This window comes from Corvus kubaryi, unplaced genomic scaffold (assembly GCF_017639235.1).
Source record: "Corvus kubaryi isolate FWS band 111438036 unplaced genomic scaffold, C.kubaryi_AGA036_p1.0 37256, whole genome shotgun sequence".
Classification (NCBI taxonomy): domain Eukaryota; kingdom Metazoa; phylum Chordata; class Aves; order Passeriformes; family Corvidae; genus Corvus; species Corvus kubaryi.
This window is the reverse complement of record NW_024581076.1, coordinates 3,591,388-3,610,652: the sequence shown is the minus strand read 5'-3', so window position 1 is coordinate 3,610,652 and position 19,265 is coordinate 3,591,388. Positions and strand designations below refer to the sequence as shown.

Below are 19,265 nucleotides of genomic sequence, written 5' to 3'. Positions count from 1 at the left end.
GCAACCCCTTTTTTATTATATTTCTTTGCAATGGAAAAAATTAGACATTTATTTCTGTGCCACATCACTTTATTGCTTAAAACATGGACTTTGCTAGGTAGCACCAGGAAATTTCTTAAATCCACCTTTAGTAACCTTTCACCAGTAATTCAAACCTTAATTTTAAGCTTACCACTTGCTTTTAATACTTTCTATAAAACTATATGCAGCAGTCTTCTAGTTTATGCCCCCCTTATCCTCAAGAGCTTTTGCAATGGAGTTGAGAAACTGCTTTGTAAAAAGCCCAGCTGTATAAACAACATGAATGTGGTTGGGAAGCAAAACCCATGGCTTTAAACATTGCCCTTCCTTTCCTAAATGTGTTTAAAATGTATGGTTTTAGTCACACAACTCCTTACAAATCAAAAATTTACAGTAAACTTTACTTCCATGCATTTCTGTGAAGGACAAGCACCTGTCCATAGGATTTGTGATGCTGTCTCTTTCAGATAATGTCAATGTAACTCTCTAGTCCCCAAAATTTCAGAAAGAAATGTTGAATTGCTTTATAGATAAATCATCAAATGCATTTTTCTTCCTAATGAAGATTTTTATTACAACTACAATTAACATTGTTTCTATGAACAATGGTTATCCATTCATAGTGGAGGTCTTAAGTTCTGAGGCTAAAGTTGCTACAGTAAAATACATAAACAGTAAATTGACAAGACAGAGAACATTTTTTGCTATGATGGAAGAGCTAAAATAAAAATGCTTTGAGGACATAATGTATGTATTTTCAGGCTGACACAAGAAATAAAATACATCAAAACAGACCTAATCATGGGTGTCAGAGATCCATAGTTCTACCGAGGTAGTCTTTAAACATATTTTTGAGACCATGTGCAATCTTAAATATCAGAATTAAAAAACAAGTATAAGATGATGGATGTATTAAAAAAAATATAGAAAATTAAGTTTTTACCTTTGAGCTAGTTTTCTGCGGTTTTATTTTCCCTCAGTTTTTATTGTACTGCTGACCAGCTCCTTCCCCTGAGCAGCAAAATTATGTTGGCTAGACACAAACTCATAAACTCATTGTTTGCCTACAGTTTTCTAGCAATAGAGATAACTAGATATTTTGTACTTGATCTGAGCAGTCACTTTGTTGGGACAAAGAAAATTTGGATTCATGTGTGAACATTCATGTACCTCTTTGAGGCATTTTATCTTTCAGTTTGGCTGTGGGCATGAGGTGGGAGTCCCTGTTTCTCCCAGGTCAGATGCAACTGTGAGCAGGAGCACTGTCCTGGAAGGGATGCACATTGCCCAACTGCCTACCAGCTGCAGAGCTGCCACCTTGCACAGCAACAAAACAGTTCCCTGCAACGTGATAGCTCCTGGCTTATTCAGGCAGCAGCAGAAAATGGGCAAGATGTTCTGCTGCAGGAAAGGTCACCTGAACCAAAGAATCTCTGTGTTCACCAGCTGGGGCACCATTAGAGTCAGCGGAGCCCAGCTGTGGAGTATTCAGCACAGCAGCCTGAAGAAAGGCTTCTCTAGCCAGCTGAGATGCAAGGGGTAACCCAAGGCATCTTCATGAGATTGTCAGATATGACACAGGACCGATGAGAGCTCTCTGTCCTTCAAGAAACTTTAGATATCTGTCTGTGGGCAGCTGAAATAATCCCAAGGTGCCTACCTCAGTGTAAAAACCTAAACTGCTGTCTAGGGTTTAGAGAGTGCATTGACTTCATTGATCATAATGAGACTTCAGACAATGCACCCAGGAGAGTGCCCAAATTTAGTTCTGCAGATAAAAAGGCAGTCCATCTGTGGTGTGCTTTGCTTCTGCTCCACAGGGTCTGCAGGGTCTCCTTCAAACAAGAGCCACTGCCTCTTGGGAACATGTTTATATGTTTCTTTCTTCTGACACTGGACCATATTGAACATCTCTGAGCAGCCCAATTGCATCTTTTTGCCAGCAAATGGCACAGGGATGCTGCTGTTTAATGTAAAACAGAGTCAGGTTGGTGTAACATCCCCTTCATCCCAGCTCAGTTGTCTCGGCCCACGCTTCTCACAACAGGTCCTTGAGATGGAGTCCCACCTGGAGAGGCAGATCCAGACTAATTCCATGTGTTTGGAACTACTCTGAGACTCCATTTACCCATTTGCACAATGGGCCTCAGAATAACATCCTTTTTCCCAGAGGAAGCTGATCTAAATATGATGGCACAGCCCCAGGCACTGGAAACGTTTCACTTGAAATACAACTGCCTTGTGGTAAGAAACATTAACAAATGGGACCATAGACTTTTGCTTATTTGTCTTAAGTGAAGTGTCTGCTGTTTCAGGGTCACTGATCATTCACCACATTCACTATATACTGTTATTTTGGGCACCAAACACAGACTGTAAATCAAAACAGGACACCTTTCAATTATTTGTGTTAGCAAAATGTATGTTGAAATCACATGGTTGGCACAATTCTTATTTTCAAATAAATAGTGCCTAAGTGCTGCTTTAAGGCACTTCATTTCATCTTGACACATCTTCCATCCCCATTTTCCATTTTTCCTTGGGGGGGAAGACCGTCATGATTATTCCAGTCTCTGGTGTGCCTGTGTAAATTACCATCAATCCAGCTAACTTTACCCACACCCACAAGATGACAGAACTGCAGAAATTTTGCAGTGCTTGTTGAAATCTTACTATTCAGCAGTTTTGTGGGTATGAGAGCTTTTAAAATAAAACTTTCCAGGCTTACTTGGTTGCACTGGGGTCAGCACAAGGCCTATGAACCACTGCTGACTCTTTTTTACCTTCATTTACACCCCTCTTCATAGTTTTAAATTAATTTTCTGACTCAGACAGTGGAATCACCTGCACCATAGATTTTAAATCTTACAATGCACAACACTGGGTGGCTTTATTGTTTATCATTGCTGACCTTTAAAACTTCATTTTTTTGAGGTTTTAAAGACTCACTGTATATAAAGCAACTTCAGAGGTCTCTACTTAGTTCCCAGTTCAGTCAAGACTTTGTCTCCCCTTAAAAAAACATCATACACTACATCTGTGATGCTATTTCAGAAAAACGGGGAATAAAGCTCATTTTTCGGGGCCTTTTATTTGCTTGTTTGCTTGGCCTTTCACCAGTGTCCCTTCACTTTGTCTACAGAAGACAAAATCCATGTCTCAATATAGGCTTCTGGCCACTGATATAGTATAAATAGCAATAAAATGTGTAAGAAAACATTTAGGATTCTGTATATTTACATGGCCAGGACTCCCAAAGGATTTAATTGAATGTTCAGAAAACACAGTTCAGCCATAATACACTCTCACATGGCTCATTGCACACAGTCTTTCAGAAACCAGTTTCAGGTTTAGCATTTTGATTTATTCCCTGTGACAAAACAACTACAGACTCCCTGCTTTTTTTTTTCTCTTTGTATGTTTTCCTACACACATGCAGAGTACAGCAGACTATCTCTTCACTTGTTCATTTCATTTCATTGTCCTACAGTAGCAAAGAACCAGCTTTACTCATCTCTTCTTACACAAAGAGAAGTTGTTTGCAGAAAAGCTGCCTGTTCTAGATTTTCCTGCAATTGCTTTGTCCAATTTTTAAAATATTCCTTGGAAATGCCTCAGGGCTCTCTAAAGGTACCAAAAGCAAAAGTTTTGAAAGAGATTTCATAGTGAACTTCAAAGAACTTCAGAGCATTTGTGAAAAAAAGTTACAGAAAGTGGAAAATCGTTCTTCCCTGACTAATATATCATTCTCTTCATGCAAGACAATTATAATTACTCCTGCTTTGTCGACTGCAGCTTAAGCATTTTAAAGATGCTCCACATCTCCTTGGAGCACTGTTGGGTAGGCTAACACTGTTCTTTAATTTTACTCTTGAGCCTGGATAAATATTTTTTTTCAGTTCTACATTTATCTAAATCAAATATTGTCTCTGAATATTTGTTTCTGCCTTTAATTGGCAGATAGCTGACCTATGTTTATTAAGGTAAATATGAAACCACTGAGGAATAATTTGGAATCATCTTCTCCTCAAGTGTAATGGACTGATCATATTTTTGCTGTAACAGTTGGTTAAGGAATTAATTTCTCCTATTCCATAAGCAAAGATTCCAGTATCGGAGCTGAGAAAGAGTAGTGGCATAAGGACTTGACACAGAATAAAAAACTTTTAACTAAGTCTGGTAAAGGGCAGTGATACACAAATGGTGATATACAATTGTGCTTATTTTTGTATAGGTAACCTAATTTCAGATAATTTGGAATTCACAGGAATGTTACCTGTGGAGTTTTAAGCTATTAATTTAGCTCGTAGATTTCTGAGTTATGTCTGGTATTCCTGTGAAGAGCAGTAACATTCACGGCTTCATGGTCTCCAGAAAGTATTCCTTACAGCCACAAAACACACAGCAAGGAAACACCACTGCCCCTAAGCTCCACACAAAGCAAGCAAAACCCACTGTAAACGTTGCTTATCTGCTAATTGTATCCCCAACATTAATAAAAGCAATGCTGCAAATATTCATACAAAAATGTTGGAAGGAAGGAAGTGGACTATATACAGAATCTGGCAGTCTGCACTAGCAGGGAGTGCAGCGAGAGAGAGCATCAGCAATACGGATTCAGTGCTTGTCCTGAAGCACTTCAGGGGAGAATACTCCTAAAGAAGGTGGAATAACCAATTAACAGTCTTTATGCCCCATTGCTGAGTAAAAGTCTCATCACTGATGACAGTCAGTGTAAAGGAGAACATACAAACTGCTTTAACAGAGGTCTGTTACTAAGGGGTGTAACCATATTTAGCAGTGGCTGACATGGGCAGTGAGGCAGAAATAGCCTACTTAGAAAATCCTCTTCAGCTTTATTTGCATTTGCTGTTTGTCATCATGAGGCATCATTGTTTGAGTAACAAAGCTTTTACACATACAACTTCACTGATTTTTGTCCTTTTCCTGTTTTGTCAACAAGGCAACATCCATGTCAGGATAGTGCATTCCAGGATGCCTGTACCAATGTCTACCAGAAAGCTGCCTGAGGCTTTCCATACAGGCAAAAGAAATTACCCATGGTGGACCAAGGCAAATTCAGCAGAAACTGCATCTCCCTTTGGACCCGCACTTGTCAGCATGGGATGTGATATAAGTTATAGCAGAAAATGAGACTGTGGTGATCCTGGGGAGATAGAAATAATCCTTATATTTTGAAGTATAGTAATGACCATCTCTGTCATAATGTCAGATTTATCCTATTACTCACCTCATAAGACAAAATCACATTTTTCTGTTATTCTAGACACACAGATCCATTGCCTACCTGTAGCTGGTATATTGCCTCTCTCAAAGTATTAGCTGTCTCATTGATATATGGTTGTCATCCTCTCATAAAACATATTGAATTCATGTCTTTTGAAGAAGATAAATTGTATGAATTAGTGACTCTACATGACCTGATTTATTACTAACAAAAAATGCTTTTAAATGTTCTTAAGTATTTCCTGATATTTAACATTTCTATTTTTGAGTATGTCAGACAGTGAAGTATTCTGTAATATAGCTAGAAATTCTCTTTAAGGATTGCTGAAGTAAAATTTTTGTTAATGCTATGGAATTACAGCTCTTTACAGAAACAAGAAAATATAATATCATATTGTATATTCTATAATGCTATTTCTTATCAGCCAAGGCAATATTTATTAACAATTGCAGTTCTAACAATTTCAACTGCTAAAAATTGCTGTTGTACTAGTATAATCATGAACTTTGTTAAATATTTTTATTGTTTATTAAATGGTAAAAAGACAATTTTTCTAGCCAAGAAAAGTAAGTTATTGCAGCACTGTTGCCGGTTATTGCCAGTGCAAGTTACTGCAAAATAATGAAAAGGTGTGGTTTGCTTCTGCCCATTTCTTCCCGCAGTCTCTCAATATTCAGAGACCTCATGTTTGTACAAGGATAGAGTTTCAGAGCCCTCAGCTGGGGAACGGATGCCTAAACCACAGTGTTGGGGAGGAGAAACAAACCAGCCATCTAAGCATGTTTACTTCCAGCAACGAGGAAGTTCTAACTTGTCCCTAAGTGGTGACTCATTGGGTTGGGACTATAAAAGTAAAGGTAACTGCTCTCTAAAACATCGGGGCTTCAGACTTCAGAAATCCAACATGATGCAATCAGGACTTCCAGCTGTTTTCTTTTTCTTGTTGGGTTTGCCATCTTGCCTGACAATCCCTATTCCCCTTGAAGACAGCCATGAATTCACAGAGAAAGACCTTCAGTTTGCTGAGGTACAGTACAAAATAATTTATTTGCATGTTCCACAAACAGTAAGTTGTGCAGTTACAACTGGTTGGAAACCAGGCTTGTTACTTCTTTTCCCCTTCTTAGCGCTATCTCAGGACTCACTATGATCTCCGTCCGAATCCTGCTGGCATAATGAGGAAGAGTGGAAACACAGTGGCTGCTAAACTTCGGGAAATGCAGGCTTTTTTTGGCTTGGAGGTGACAGGCAAACTGGATGAAGAGACATATGAGCTGATGCAGAAACCAAGATGTGGTGTCCCAGATGTGGGGGAATATAACTTTTTCCCTAGAAAACTCAAATGGTCAAAAATGAATTTGACATACAGGTAAATGCCTGGTATTTTGAGTGTTATTGCTGTTATTACCTTCTTAGCAGGTGCATTGTCCAGTAGGTCGCTCAGTATATGAGTTTGATGTGAGAAGGGTGCATTTGAGTTTGAAAAAATTAATATTGCAGTTTAAAACCCTTACAGCCCCACTTTTGGAAAGGTGCTCCCAGCCTACCTTGCATTTCAAGGAATTAAACATGATTTTTTTCCATTGCACTTTGTCATGGAAAAGGAAACCTGGTGTGGTGTAAGCTAGCAGCTCCTCCTTTGGCCTCTGTATAGACACTCAGGACACATCTATGGGGCCAAAAGAAAGAGGGGTAGGGACTCAGATCATGCAATTCTCTGGGTCACTTCTTAGCTCTGTTAGGACCTGGTTTAGTGCTTGGTCCACAGAAGACTTGACCGGGACAGAGTGGTGTAGTTGCAAACCAGTCTGTGTAGCGTGGCTGTGAGAGCAGTGTCTTCTCCTTCACATTCCAGGTGTGGATGTCTGTGTTTGATCAGACAAATCCCTGTACCATGACCTCAGAAAGTTGACCTTAGAAAGTGAAGGGCTGACAGTTCACATGTTAGCACCTTCTCCTCTAATTCTGCAAGGTTGTCAGCCTGGAATCTTAAACAGCTGCAGACTGAGTTTATTTAGCAGATTCCAAATATGAAATCACTAAAATCTATTAGTTCCATAGTGATAAATATTACTTTAATATGGACAATTATAGCCTATAAAAATCACTTTGGATAATGCTTTGCTCCTCCAGGAAGTGAGGATCATGAAATATTTTATACTACATAAAAAAGTTTGGAGTTACTGATTTTACTTAATACAGAATATATCTGTCATTTTCTAAATCTTCTGGTGCATAGAAAACCAGTTACAGAAAGCTGTTGTATCATTTCAGATATCTCTGAATTATTTTAATGCAGATAGAAATGTTTATTTTTATTTTTTTAATACTGTATGCAGCTGCTAAGCTCCTTGTTACACAATAAGGCCATATGACAAAAGCAAAAACTTTTAATGAGGTGTACAGTCAGGTAAAAGTGCATTTCATATTTCTTCAATTCACACAATTTAACTGGAGATATTAATGTGTTTGACAGAATTATGAATTACACTTCAGATCTGAGACATAATGAAGTAGACAGAGCTTTCAAAAAAGCATTTAAAGTTTGGTCTGATGTGACACCACTGAACTTCACCAGGATACGAAGCGGTATAGCTGACATCATGATCTCCTTTGGCACTAAAGGTAACACAGAACCAGTTGTTCTTACTTTATAAGTAAACAATATTCCTATATACATAACATGGAGTAATTAATTTAACAGTTTTGAATTTTGCTTATAGAACATGGTGACTTTTACCCTTTTGATGGACCCTCTGGATTACTGGCACATGCTTTTCCCCCAGGCCCAGACTATGGAGGAGATGCCCATTTTGATGATGATGAAGTTTGGTCAGATGATTCTAAAGGTAACAGAAGTTCCTGAGATTATTTGAAATGGTGATAGATGGAAAAATTATCCCTGTTTGATACCTGTAAACAGTTTGTTTTGCCTGTTTTCTGTTTGTTTATCATTATGTTCACTGTACACACATAGGAAGCTGAGTTTAACCTCCAGTCATAAATGGAAGTTTAGTGTGTGCTTAGCAAAGATTTTAATATAACTCTCCTAAGTAAAAAAATGACACAAATGAGATTTTGTCATTTTGACATTTCACTAGGCGCAGCTAGTTCTGATCACAGACTGATAGGAATAGCCTTACTGAAGCCTATAGCTGTACATTGCTTGCATTGAATTTGAAAACTCATTACCGTGCCTATTCAGGACAGTGTTTTAATAGAACAAAACACCATTTTTTTTCTGCTCTGGATTAGGTCACCCTCCTGTCATTAAAGCTAATTTCTGCAATACTGAAAATCATATGGACTCTCTACAGCAGGTGAATTCCCAACTAAAAAATGTTCTTGATATCAGTAGGACCAAAACTTCAACCTAGAGCTTTCCTGTGTTGCTAAGAAATTTCAAGAAATCTTAATCTCCCTACCTAGCAACATTTTCATATAAAATTTAGGCTGAACATCAGCTGTGAGACACTAGAACTATTAGGCCCTTACCAATGCAAAACCCATCATAGTTCACAAATGACAAGCAATTATGTTTGGTGTAAGGTGCCCCTGCTCAAGGCAGGGGGGTTGGAATCCTTAAGGTCCCAAACCATTCTACGATTTTATGAGTTATGTGTAATTTTTCCATGTATTCGGTTGTCTCATTCATTGTCCCATATGTTAAAGCACAGTGTGCAAGGAGATACACATTTACTTTTGCTGTGGTTTGTTATAGGCTATAACTTGTTTCTTGTTGCTGCCCATGAGTTTGGTCATTCACTGGGACTTGAACACTCTAGAGACCCTGGAGCTTTGATGTTTCCAATCTACACATACACTGGAAAAACTGGGTTTGTTCTTCCTGATGATGATGTGCAAGGGATCCAAGAGCTCTATGGTAAGTCTGTCTAATACATAATATATGTCTCCCGTATCATTATAGCCTGTTGCACATGCACTGCACAGTTACTGTGAGATGCAGATGTTCAATAACAACAGTCATAACTGATTAAGAATGATTCACTGGAACAGGAGATGCTTAGATTTAATAGTTCAGAGGGAAAACAATTAAGTGATGCTGCAGACCACAGTTGGTCACTGACCTGTCTCCTTTAGTGGTAGGTGATGGGGAGCAGAGTCTTTCTACTTTTTGACCTGCCTGAAAAGAGGGTAAAACAGAGTCTAAAGGTAGAAACAGAGCTATCCATGCTTCATTATGGAAAGAATAAAGCTTTTGGGGACCTTCAAAACCTGGTATAAAGAAAGCAAGTTCATTTAACATCTGTGCAGCACTCTTGAGCTGCCAAGTCCATGAAGGTATTTGGTTATAGGAGAGAAAGAGAGAACAGACTTTCCTGGTAAAAATTTTTTGCCTGTTATATTTGTATTCATCATGATCTTGGGAGCTCTTCCATGTTTTGTTCAATATCATGATCAGCAGAAAGGAAATTAACATTGTCAAGCTTACATCATATGATATGATTCCAGGTGCTGGAGACAAAGATCCAAACCCAAAGCATCCCAAAACACCAGAGAAATGTGATGTAGAATTATCACTTGATGCAATAACAGAACTTCGTGGAGAAATGCTGGTCTTCAAGGACAGGTAAAGAGACTTCCATATCATGGATGGTGGGTAGTGGATAAAGTTTGAGCAAGCAAAAACACCATTTCGGTTTTTTACTAAAGATTTGGGTAAACATACATTTAAAAGAGCACAAATCAATATAGATGTCTCTTAAGGAACTTTTTGGCAGGATTTATAATACAACTACAGACTTGACTGTTGTGAAGATAATATGGCTGAAGACTGACACTTTTGTACACATTTTTAAATTCATGGGACTTTCTTCAACATGTGTAATCTGCTAATATTTATTTGGGTGAAGTTGTACTGCATTCAGGAGCTTCACATGGGACAGCAGTGAAGTCTTATTCTAAATGAAAGAAGTTTAAAATTTGTTATTTTTTGAGATGACCACTGTGTGAGTGACAGAAATTGTCTGCAGCTGATGACTATGAGGAAAAGAAAGGTCTAAGAGGGGGTCTGTGTATTCAATATTCTATGTTACGATAACCATTAATTCACTAGTAATTTATTTTAATTATAGCACATCAAAGATACTGCTATTCTATGCTGTGACAAGAAACCTAAAATATATCCTCTTTTTCTCAACTAGGTTTTTCTGGCGACTGCACCCTCAGATGGTTGAGGCAGAACTGGTGTTACTTAAGTCCTTTTGGCCAGAGCTTCCAAATAAAATAGATGCAGCCTATGAAAATCCCATCAAAGATCTTGTGTTCATGTTTAAAGGTGAGATTTCGATTTTGTTGTTGGCAGAAAAATATACATATTTAATCAAGCTCAACAGATGGTGTAAAGGTAATCAATAGAAGAACAAAACATCCTACCTTCCTCGCTGGAAAAACAAACGGTTTCACCCCATGCACATCTATAAAATTTTCAGTGAATTAGGAGATGTACAATTAAGTTAGGATGCCCAGAGTCATAGTACAAATAGTCTAATACCTACTGAGTACGTGAGCCAAGAATCTCTTTGTTGTATGAAAATAGGGATCATGGTATGCTCATTTCATTCTGCTCTCAAAACTGAGTCTTTACAAAAGAATCACCCATACTTTGTTCATATTCTCAGGGAAAAAAGTCTGGGCTTTGAATGGCTACGACATAGTTGAAGACTTCCCTAAAAAGATACATGAAATGGGATTCCCAAAAGAAATGAAAAGAATAGATGCAGCAGTCCATGTTAAAGACACTGGCAAGACTCTCTTTTTCACTGGAAATAAGTACTGGAGGTAAGCTGGAGACAGGTCAATCTCGACGTCCCTAGTCATAACCTGTCCAGACGTAAGGAAAGATCAGGAGTTTGGTTCAAACCAGGCATTTGACTGTTCCAGTCTGTGGTTGTCATTAATGCTATAGCTGTGTGCAACACGTTGTAAAGGCATATGCAAGCCTTTTATAAAAGCATGGGCACAGACTGTAAAAGCTGAATGTGTGTAAGGAAATGAGAACAAAGTGCTCTAATCTGGAGGAATTTGTGATTGGTCATGCCTGCTAGACAAAATTCCCATCTTGCTTCCTTGAGTTGCTTGTGTGACATGAATGCTATCAGTGCTGTGAGTAAGAATTCTGTCCCACTCTAGGGTGTCTCTTTTTCTATTGTCCATGTGTGGGGCTTGCAACCAGGTCTCATGCATAATTAAGACTTTACCACAGGCTTGTAGTACCAATACATCCAGGTGCAATAATCTCCATATAATACATACTTTATAAATCAGTTCTGAAAATGTAGATCCATTTGTTTTGTGCTTATTCCACTTCTGGTGGAGGTGTGCCCTGTGTATTGCCCCGAGTTTTACCACTGCGCTAGACAGACTGCTGGCTTGCTTTGGGTGTGGGTAACTTCAAAATTTATGAAGGGCACAAGCCAAGCTCCCAGGCTGCTTAAAGTCCCTGATTCTGTTTTCTTTTGTGTTTCATATAGTTATGATGAAGAGGCAGAGGTTATGGAAGCAGGCTACCCCAGGCTGATAGAGGAAGAATTCCCAGGAATTGGTGATAAAGTGGATGCAGTCTATGAAAGAAATGGTACATAATCTGATTATGAAACTTGATTACAATTAATTGCCCTTGAAACTTGAGATTAAGGTCTTGTAGAAAACTCTGGCATTTGTAATTTTAATTTCTTCTCATCAACACTTCTGTTCTCGGCTGAATCAGTTTTCTGATCTAAATTGTGCTCTAGCCAAAAAAAGAGCCGCCTCCTTGCTTAGGGAACCTAAAGTGATATGCTTAATGTAGAAGCATTATAATGTGTCTGTTCCTTCAAATGGAGCACATTCCTACCCAAATTTTCAAGGAGTGTTTCCGAGTCAGTCTTAAAAATTAACATGCCAACCCTGTATTTTCCTGATCAAGTGCAGTAAGAATTTGACACAAGATTAAAAAACACCAGTTATTTTAAAACTCTGATCCAGGAAGTAGAATGAGGATCTTTAAAAAATTTAGCTCACTATTCTAAATATGAAAATGTTGCATTAGAGTTATTAAAAATGAAAACAAACAAGATAGTTACTGTTTTAAGGATAATTTTGATATGACAACACAGTTTCTTAGTGTTAATACTTTTTACCTTCCCTTTTCCTTAGGTTATCTCTACTTCTTCAATGGACCACTGCAGTTTGAATACAGCATCTGGAGTCAAAGAATTGTCCGTGTCCTGCATACTAACTCCCTATTTTGGTGCTAATTGCAGATGAGCACCATGTCATAGGCTGCAGGGCAGCTTGTAGCGCATGGGAATATTATTAAAGTGGGCATTTAGGTTTACCAAAGGACAGAAAGGTTCTATGAACAAGTACTGGGCTACCTACCACCAAATATACACTGTATATGTGGACTTATATAGCTACATGTCACTCTGGAATTGATTTAACTTAATAGGAAAAGAAAAAAGAAATCATTAGCATTTCAAGGGACATTACACCATTTAAAGTTTGTCTAGTATTGAAGTGAGATGCTGGATACATCACACATTATCATGAATGCTACTAATTCCCAGTAATCTGAGCACATCTAGCATCTTTCAAGGATCTCCTAGCATGTTCCAAGAAATAGACCTGATAAACCCAGGAGCATTATATTTTTAAACTAATCCTTCTTCCCTTTTTGAAATTCCTTTTAACGTACTGGGTATTCCGATGTGTAATGAATGAGTCAGGTCTGCAGGATGACTCCTTGAGCAAGTAACACCAGGCAGCAATGAAGAAGTTAGGCAATTCAAAAGTATTTGGCTGCATCCCTGCTGGATGGGAATGTCCCCCTGGAAGCAGATGCCCATGTCATCTTTAGAACAAGGAGAAAGTACAGAAGCAGTGAGATGTCATTCCAAAGCAGACAGGAAAGCAGGAAAAGGGAAAATTACTCCCTGCAGAAATCATAAGCCTGTATGATACTGGGGAAACCAGAAGGAAGCAGCAACAAGAGAATCACACAGGTTGAAACCGTGCATGATGCTACATGTGGTATCACAGCCCACGGTTTCAGCTGGTGTTAACTGAAGTGACATTTATAGAGGTTATGCCTGTGCCAGGAGAGAACCTGAATATCCAAAGCAAAATATTGAAAAGAATGTATTTTTTCATGTTGGCCACTCTTTTAATATCTATATCAATTGTTTCAGTATATTGTAAGATTTTGTTTTGCTTAGTTTTGTTTTAAGCAATGCATATGATGTGGAACTGTGATTCTTTTGATTTTAAAAAATAATATTAAATCAACTGGAGGAATAAATCAACATTGTGAATTACTTAAATTAAAATTTTATGTGCTGCCTGTCTCAGAAGCAATAGCTATTGGACAAAAGAAATCAAGACCCTTAACCTGTGCATCATATTAATTAAGATTTTCACCTCTGTTTAAAAATATGATTTACTTTTTTTCCCCTCAAGAAAAATAATTATATAGAAAAGAGAAGGAGAAGAAGACAGAAGAGAGAAAAAAGGAAAGACCGCTCAAATCTGAAAAATAAGAACAAAGTTGGAATTAGTCCTTATCATTACAGAAAGAATGAGAAATTATTAAGAAATACTGGGTAAAACAGTTACACATTAGTTTGAATGTCAAATATTATCAATTAATGAAAACTACATTGTCCTGTTCTGCCTCCTCAATACCAGCCCCTAAGTCAGTCAATCAGCCAGGACTGCCAAGCAAAGCTCACCAAAAATTAATATCTTTAAACAGACATAAATGACCAGGCTTACCTAGTGATGGGCCAGATGAGGGTAATTCTGTAGCTCACACAACAGAGAAGGTTAGTTGAGATAACCTAACAGATTGAGAGGTCTCTCATGAACATAAAATTGTGAACTAATGAGTTTCAGACCTTGATATGCTTAAAAGAAATGGATGGAAATAGAATTGGAAAAAAACCTTTACAAATAGAAAGACTTAAAGTGGACTAAAATCAAAGTTCTGGCTTGTGATAACATATTGAGAAAACTGCTGGGGGAAGAGTCAGTAAAATCCTCTAAGCATAACAAACATAAATTGGTTCAATTACATATAAAAATAATTCTTGACAGACACAGTGTGCCTGAAAAAAATAATGTTTAATATTGGGCTGAAGTTTTACTTTATTCTTGGCAGTGAAATAAGGGTCTGGACATGTAATCTTAGTCTTCATTTTCCTCAGTATAAAGACTTGGTGACAAATTGTATCAAAATAATAATGAGTCTTCCATAAGGACTAGTTGTTGAGTCTGAGTCTTCTGAGTTCCAAAGGTCTGACATGAGCTGCACTGGATAAGGGAATGCAAAAGTGGACAGGGAAGCAAGAGATGTCAATGAATGTCTTTCACATCTATGTGAATTTCTGTTAACATTGAACACTTGGCAGGGGAAAAAGGTACTGCATAGGAAGCTGGACCTTCAAAAGCCTTCAGCATGATCATATCCAGCTGCTCTCCAGCCCAAACAGACAAATTCCTGTTAGCTGCTGGGCTGACTGGAAGCAGCCTTTGGCACAAGTCCAAGCACAGCTCCAGCTTCTGTGTCCACATCCCCAAGAGACGGGAGCTGTTCTGTGGTTAGCTCTACCTCAGCTGAGAAAAGTACCAGGCTGTCAGTTCCTGGCATTTTCTTGAGAAAAAAAAATGGAAAAAACTGCTTGTGCTATGGACGTAGAAGGCTGAGATCAGAGCCAGAGGGACCCTGTTGCTGCTGTCAGCCAGAAAGGAAAACTCTCCACAGTACCTTGTGCCCTGGGACCCATTGCCACCACATGAGAATAACACTGCATGGGTGCCTGGTGGGGACCCCATAGGATATCACCCAAGACCATCAAGAATTGAAAAGAAATAAGTCTTTTTCCCAAGGCAGAGATTGAATTGACGGCTTTCTCTGAGATGTGAGTGAAGAAAGGACCAGGAGGCTGAAGCAGCTGTCCCCCAGGATGTAATACAAGCAGAACTAATAACTTCCCACCAGCTTGCTAGTTTTTATGTGAATACACAAATCCACCTAATGGCAGGGGATGGCCTGAAATCATGTCAGGGAGGTTTAGGCTGGATATTAGAAAAAGGTTCTTCACCCAGAGGATGGTTGGGCACTGGAACAGGCTCCCCAGGGAAGTGGTCACAGCCTCAAGCCTGACAGAGTTCAAGAAGCATTTGGGTAACACTCTCAGGCACATGGAGTGACTCTTGGGGTGTCCTGTGGAGGGCCTTCATGGTGTGATCCTTGTGGGTCCCTTCCAACTCAGCATATTCTGTGATTCTGTAATTCGCTGACTAGTACATGAACGGCTATTGATTAATGTGTCCTTTACATCCATGTTTATCTCTATTAGGAATGATCATTTGAAGGGAGAGAAAGGATAAGGCAAGAAAAGGAATGTGTCAGATGCTCCTCAGGGAGCTTTCTGTGCTAGTTAAATGCTCCTGAACAAGTAGGACTTAAAGGATGCAAATATATATTCCAGGTGAGAAAAAAAAGTGAGCAAACATCATTTAAACTTTCCAAAGTGAGAAACTAGGCAACACTGTAAGAGTTTCCATGAACTAGAGATATACTAGTAGCTGAGAAACTTGAGAAGGAATTCAGTGTTCTGAAAATGCCTTTTTTTCCTTAACATAATCTCCAGAAACCTGCTCTGCAGACACTAGATGGCAGTGACAGCTTTGCTTCTTAGAGATTCTGCACGGAACCAAAAATTATAATGGTGTGTGAGGAAGACACAGGTAACTACAGTGAATTCTTATATTAAGTGAAGATATAAAAACTCCAGACACTAATAAGAGAATTTAATTATTTATTCTATTGAAATTCAGATCTCTGAGCAAAAATATAGGATATTACAATGTTCAGGAAGCTTCTAGATATATTCACTATCAGGGCTACTAATTTTTAAGTATTTTCTGGAATTCAATGCAATACACTTAAAACAGTATACTCTTGTCCTAGGCACAATGAAATGCCTTAGTCTAACTCCATTCATTGGAAAATTACACAGACACGTACACAGGCATGTTCTAACTGCCTGGGATCCAGGCAAACTTTCAGTATTCTTACAGACTCTGGAGAGAACTTACTGTTTCAGCAGTTTCTCAGATTGACTTAACAAGGATCTAGACCTCAGCCTTCAGTCTAGGTCAAAGAAGTGCACGTTCACTTATGTTGTGGTGAGTGTGTGTTCATCTGTCCTGCTGGAGATGTTTTGTCTTTACACATGTACAATTAAACAGTACTCTTTGGAAAGACTGACAGTCCACTAACCAGAAAGCTCATTTGGGATGTAGGATCAAGACCTTCTGTCAATTTTGTTTGGGAGTTTTTTGCAAAAAGTGAGGTGTCTGCACACATGGTGAATCCACACCAGTTTTTGGGTTTGATGGTTGCGCTGCTTCTGATGAAAAACATTTCCAGAGAAAACCTCAGTAGCTCTCCCTAAGATGACGTGGAGGGTACAAAGCCCACACAGACTCCATCCAGCCTGGGATCTTCTTCTTTCCTCCTTAACACAGAGGGTTTGAATTTCCAGCCAGCCATTTCAGGACTATCTCTGGCACTCACTTCACCTATGTCCCATGTGCTGTTCTACAGAGGGTGTGCTCTGCTCCTGTCCCCTTACTCACAGGAAATGGATGAAAGAACATTTTCCTCGAAGGAAACTCTTGCCAGGCAGAGACAAGCAGGTTTCAGTTTCTTTTTTAAATGTCATATAATGACTTTCCTACTGCCACAGAAATACAGGATGGTGCATTTCTGTGTGTATTGGAGTAAGCAATCCATGTTGTGTCTTGGCTTTTTTCTGGACTACACCAGGATCCTCCTACCACTGGGCAGGAGTAGGCTCATGGAGCAGTGTCCTCAGAATGGTCAGATCCATACTGCGTAGTCTCTGCTGGATCTCACATGATCCTGTTCTGCTCTTCTTAGAAGAGGGGAATGGGTCATTTCAAGGGTGAACTATTGCTTTCCCAGCCCAAATTACATTATTACAGCACTCTGTAACTTCATAATTACAGGGATTAACACCCCAGGAAGTAAGAAAAATTTCTTTTTATATCTGAATGATTTGTGTTGTCTGAATATATTCTTCACAGGAGCACACAAATGATGTAGCCCTCCTCAGAGTCTCTCATCCTAAGAAGAACCTGTGAACATTTGCTGGCAATCAGCCATGTCTGAAGGGTCTGGAGCTCACAGTGTCCTTCCCACTATCTCTTTATCTAGCAAATGTCCTTTTCAGACTCAGCTTGGACTGTGTCCTGAGCATGTCCCCCATTGTGCGCCATCCTGAGAGGGATAAGTAGTTTAAGCACTGTCAGGAACTGCTATGCAGCAACAGCCCCGCACTAACCTAGCAAGCATTAGGGAGGAAGCACGTGCAAGCCAGTGCAGTTGTGACGAGGGATCCATTCTGGGGGTGCTTTTCCTGGGCTGTTTGCTGGTGTCCCTTGCTGGTCTGCACAGGCAGTCCACAGTCTCTGTCAGGAAGGACATGGGCAGTTGTAGCTTTGACTGGTGGACTCAGTGCTGTTGGTAGTGGGACCAAAATGATTTAGGAGACCTTGGTAGATAACCACAGCTTCAGGATCCCAGCAGTCAAGGCATAGAATGCTTATACATGTGTCCCTGTCCATGACAGGGGCGTTGGAACTAGATGATCTTGAAAGTACCTTCCAACCCAAACTATTCTATGACTCTATGGTTCCGTGATTAAATTAATGGTTCCAGGCTGGTTTTGAGTGAATCAGGAGAACTAAACATATAAATCTTACCCCTGGTCCAAATTATGTACTCTTTTGCTATAGCACATGTGTGTTATAATGGCAAATCATGCAGAGATGCATGATGGGGTCAAAAGATATCAGTGGTGCAGAGAAGACAGGGTGAGACAAATGCCAGAAAGAAACTTGGTCATGGAAAGCTGCAAGGACCCTTGGGATAAGACCCATGTTTGAGGGCTCCCAAGGCAAGCTGCAGTACAGGTAAGCCAGGACTATTGGAGCTGTCTGTGCAGGGCCACAGAGTGCAGTTTCAACAAGGGGCAGTAAGGATGTGGCCAGGCAGCTGGAACAACTGAGATTGGTAAAATACTTGCTGTCCTTCTAGCTACATATTCTGATCTGTCGGTTGATCAGATTAGACCCTGCAGACAAAAGCCATAAAGGAAAGCCATTTTCATTATTCTGGCAGAGCCTAAACGCAAGGTTGGTTTATGCCTCAAAGTAGCCCATATCAGAGATTTAGCTGATGGCTGATTTCGGTCTGTAACACTAATAATTTAGCACACCATTTTATTGAGAAAATGCTTTTGTAGTTCCAATGTGGATGTTCAGCACCAAAACACAGGGAAAGAAGCTCCAATAGGGTCATTGGTTCACCAGTTATCTTGTATATGAGAACAGATTTCCAACTGAGGTCAATTTCAAATTTAGAGAAACAAAAATTAAGTTACACTCTCAAAAGTACGACAGAAACATCCTGTCTAAAATTCTGTTGAAAATTGTGGTACAGGAAATAAAATGCACCCAGGTCTATCTACAGTGATAGAAAACAGTGAATGACATTGCAACAGGGAGATAGAGAGCTATAACAGGAGAATGAGGATGTAGTAAGAAATACAAAGCAAGTGATAGCATTAATTTATTTCCAATTACTGTATTTGTATCATTACTAGTAGTATCTGAAGTGTGACTATTAAGAAAGAAATAATCAATAAGAAGCCTGTTAGGATTTGAACCAAGATTCAAACAAAACAGAAATCTTAACATTGACTTCACTTGGTTTTGGTTTAGGGAATAATTGCCCGGATAACAGCTGCTTTGCAAAGAGCTTGGGCAAATTATTGCTCTCATATAAGTAGTCTCAAATTTAATAGCAAGTTGAGAGAAGATGCTACAAACTTATGTTTTGGAAGAGCACCTGGATCTGGTACCATTCAGGCATTTCAAAAAAAGGGCAGCAAAAGCCCTTTGG

The 19,265-nt window shown here is 39.1% G+C and overlaps 1 protein-coding gene across 1 annotated transcript; it reads left to right on the top strand.

Moving 5' to 3' along the window:
• Nucleotides 1-5,984: 5,984 nt before the first annotated feature.
• Nucleotides 5,985-13,041, top strand: LOC121662548 (collagenase 3-like). Its single transcript, XM_042023788.1, has 10 exons — nucleotides 5,985-6,296; nucleotides 6,397-6,638; nucleotides 7,746-7,894; nucleotides 7,993-8,118; nucleotides 8,991-9,152; nucleotides 9,743-9,860; nucleotides 10,435-10,568; nucleotides 10,912-11,071; nucleotides 11,764-11,867; nucleotides 12,428-13,041. The coding sequence occupies exons 1-10, from the start codon at nucleotides 6,000-6,002 to the stop codon at nucleotides 12,526-12,528; spliced, it is 1,593 nt and encodes a 530-aa protein (XP_041879722.1). The 5' UTR covers nucleotides 5,985-5,999; the 3' UTR covers nucleotides 12,529-13,041.
• Nucleotides 13,042-19,265: the final 6,224 nt, after the last annotated feature.

What these genes read in the sequence shown, in the direction of transcription:
- LOC121662548 (XM_042023788.1), top strand. Translation starts at nt 6,000, where the DNA reads ATGCCTAAACCACAGTGTTGGGGAGGAGAAACAAACCAGCCATCTAAG. An exon ending in AAGACCTTCAGTTTGCTGAG is followed by an intron (nt 6,297 to 6,396) that starts GTACAGTACAAA and finishes TCCCCTTCTTAG; the next exon opens with CGCTATCTCAGGACTCACTA. An exon ending in TCTTGTGTTCATGTTTAAAG is followed by an intron (nt 10,569 to 10,911) that starts GTGAGATTTCGA and finishes TCATATTCTCAG; the next exon opens with GGAAAAAAGTCTGGGCTTTG.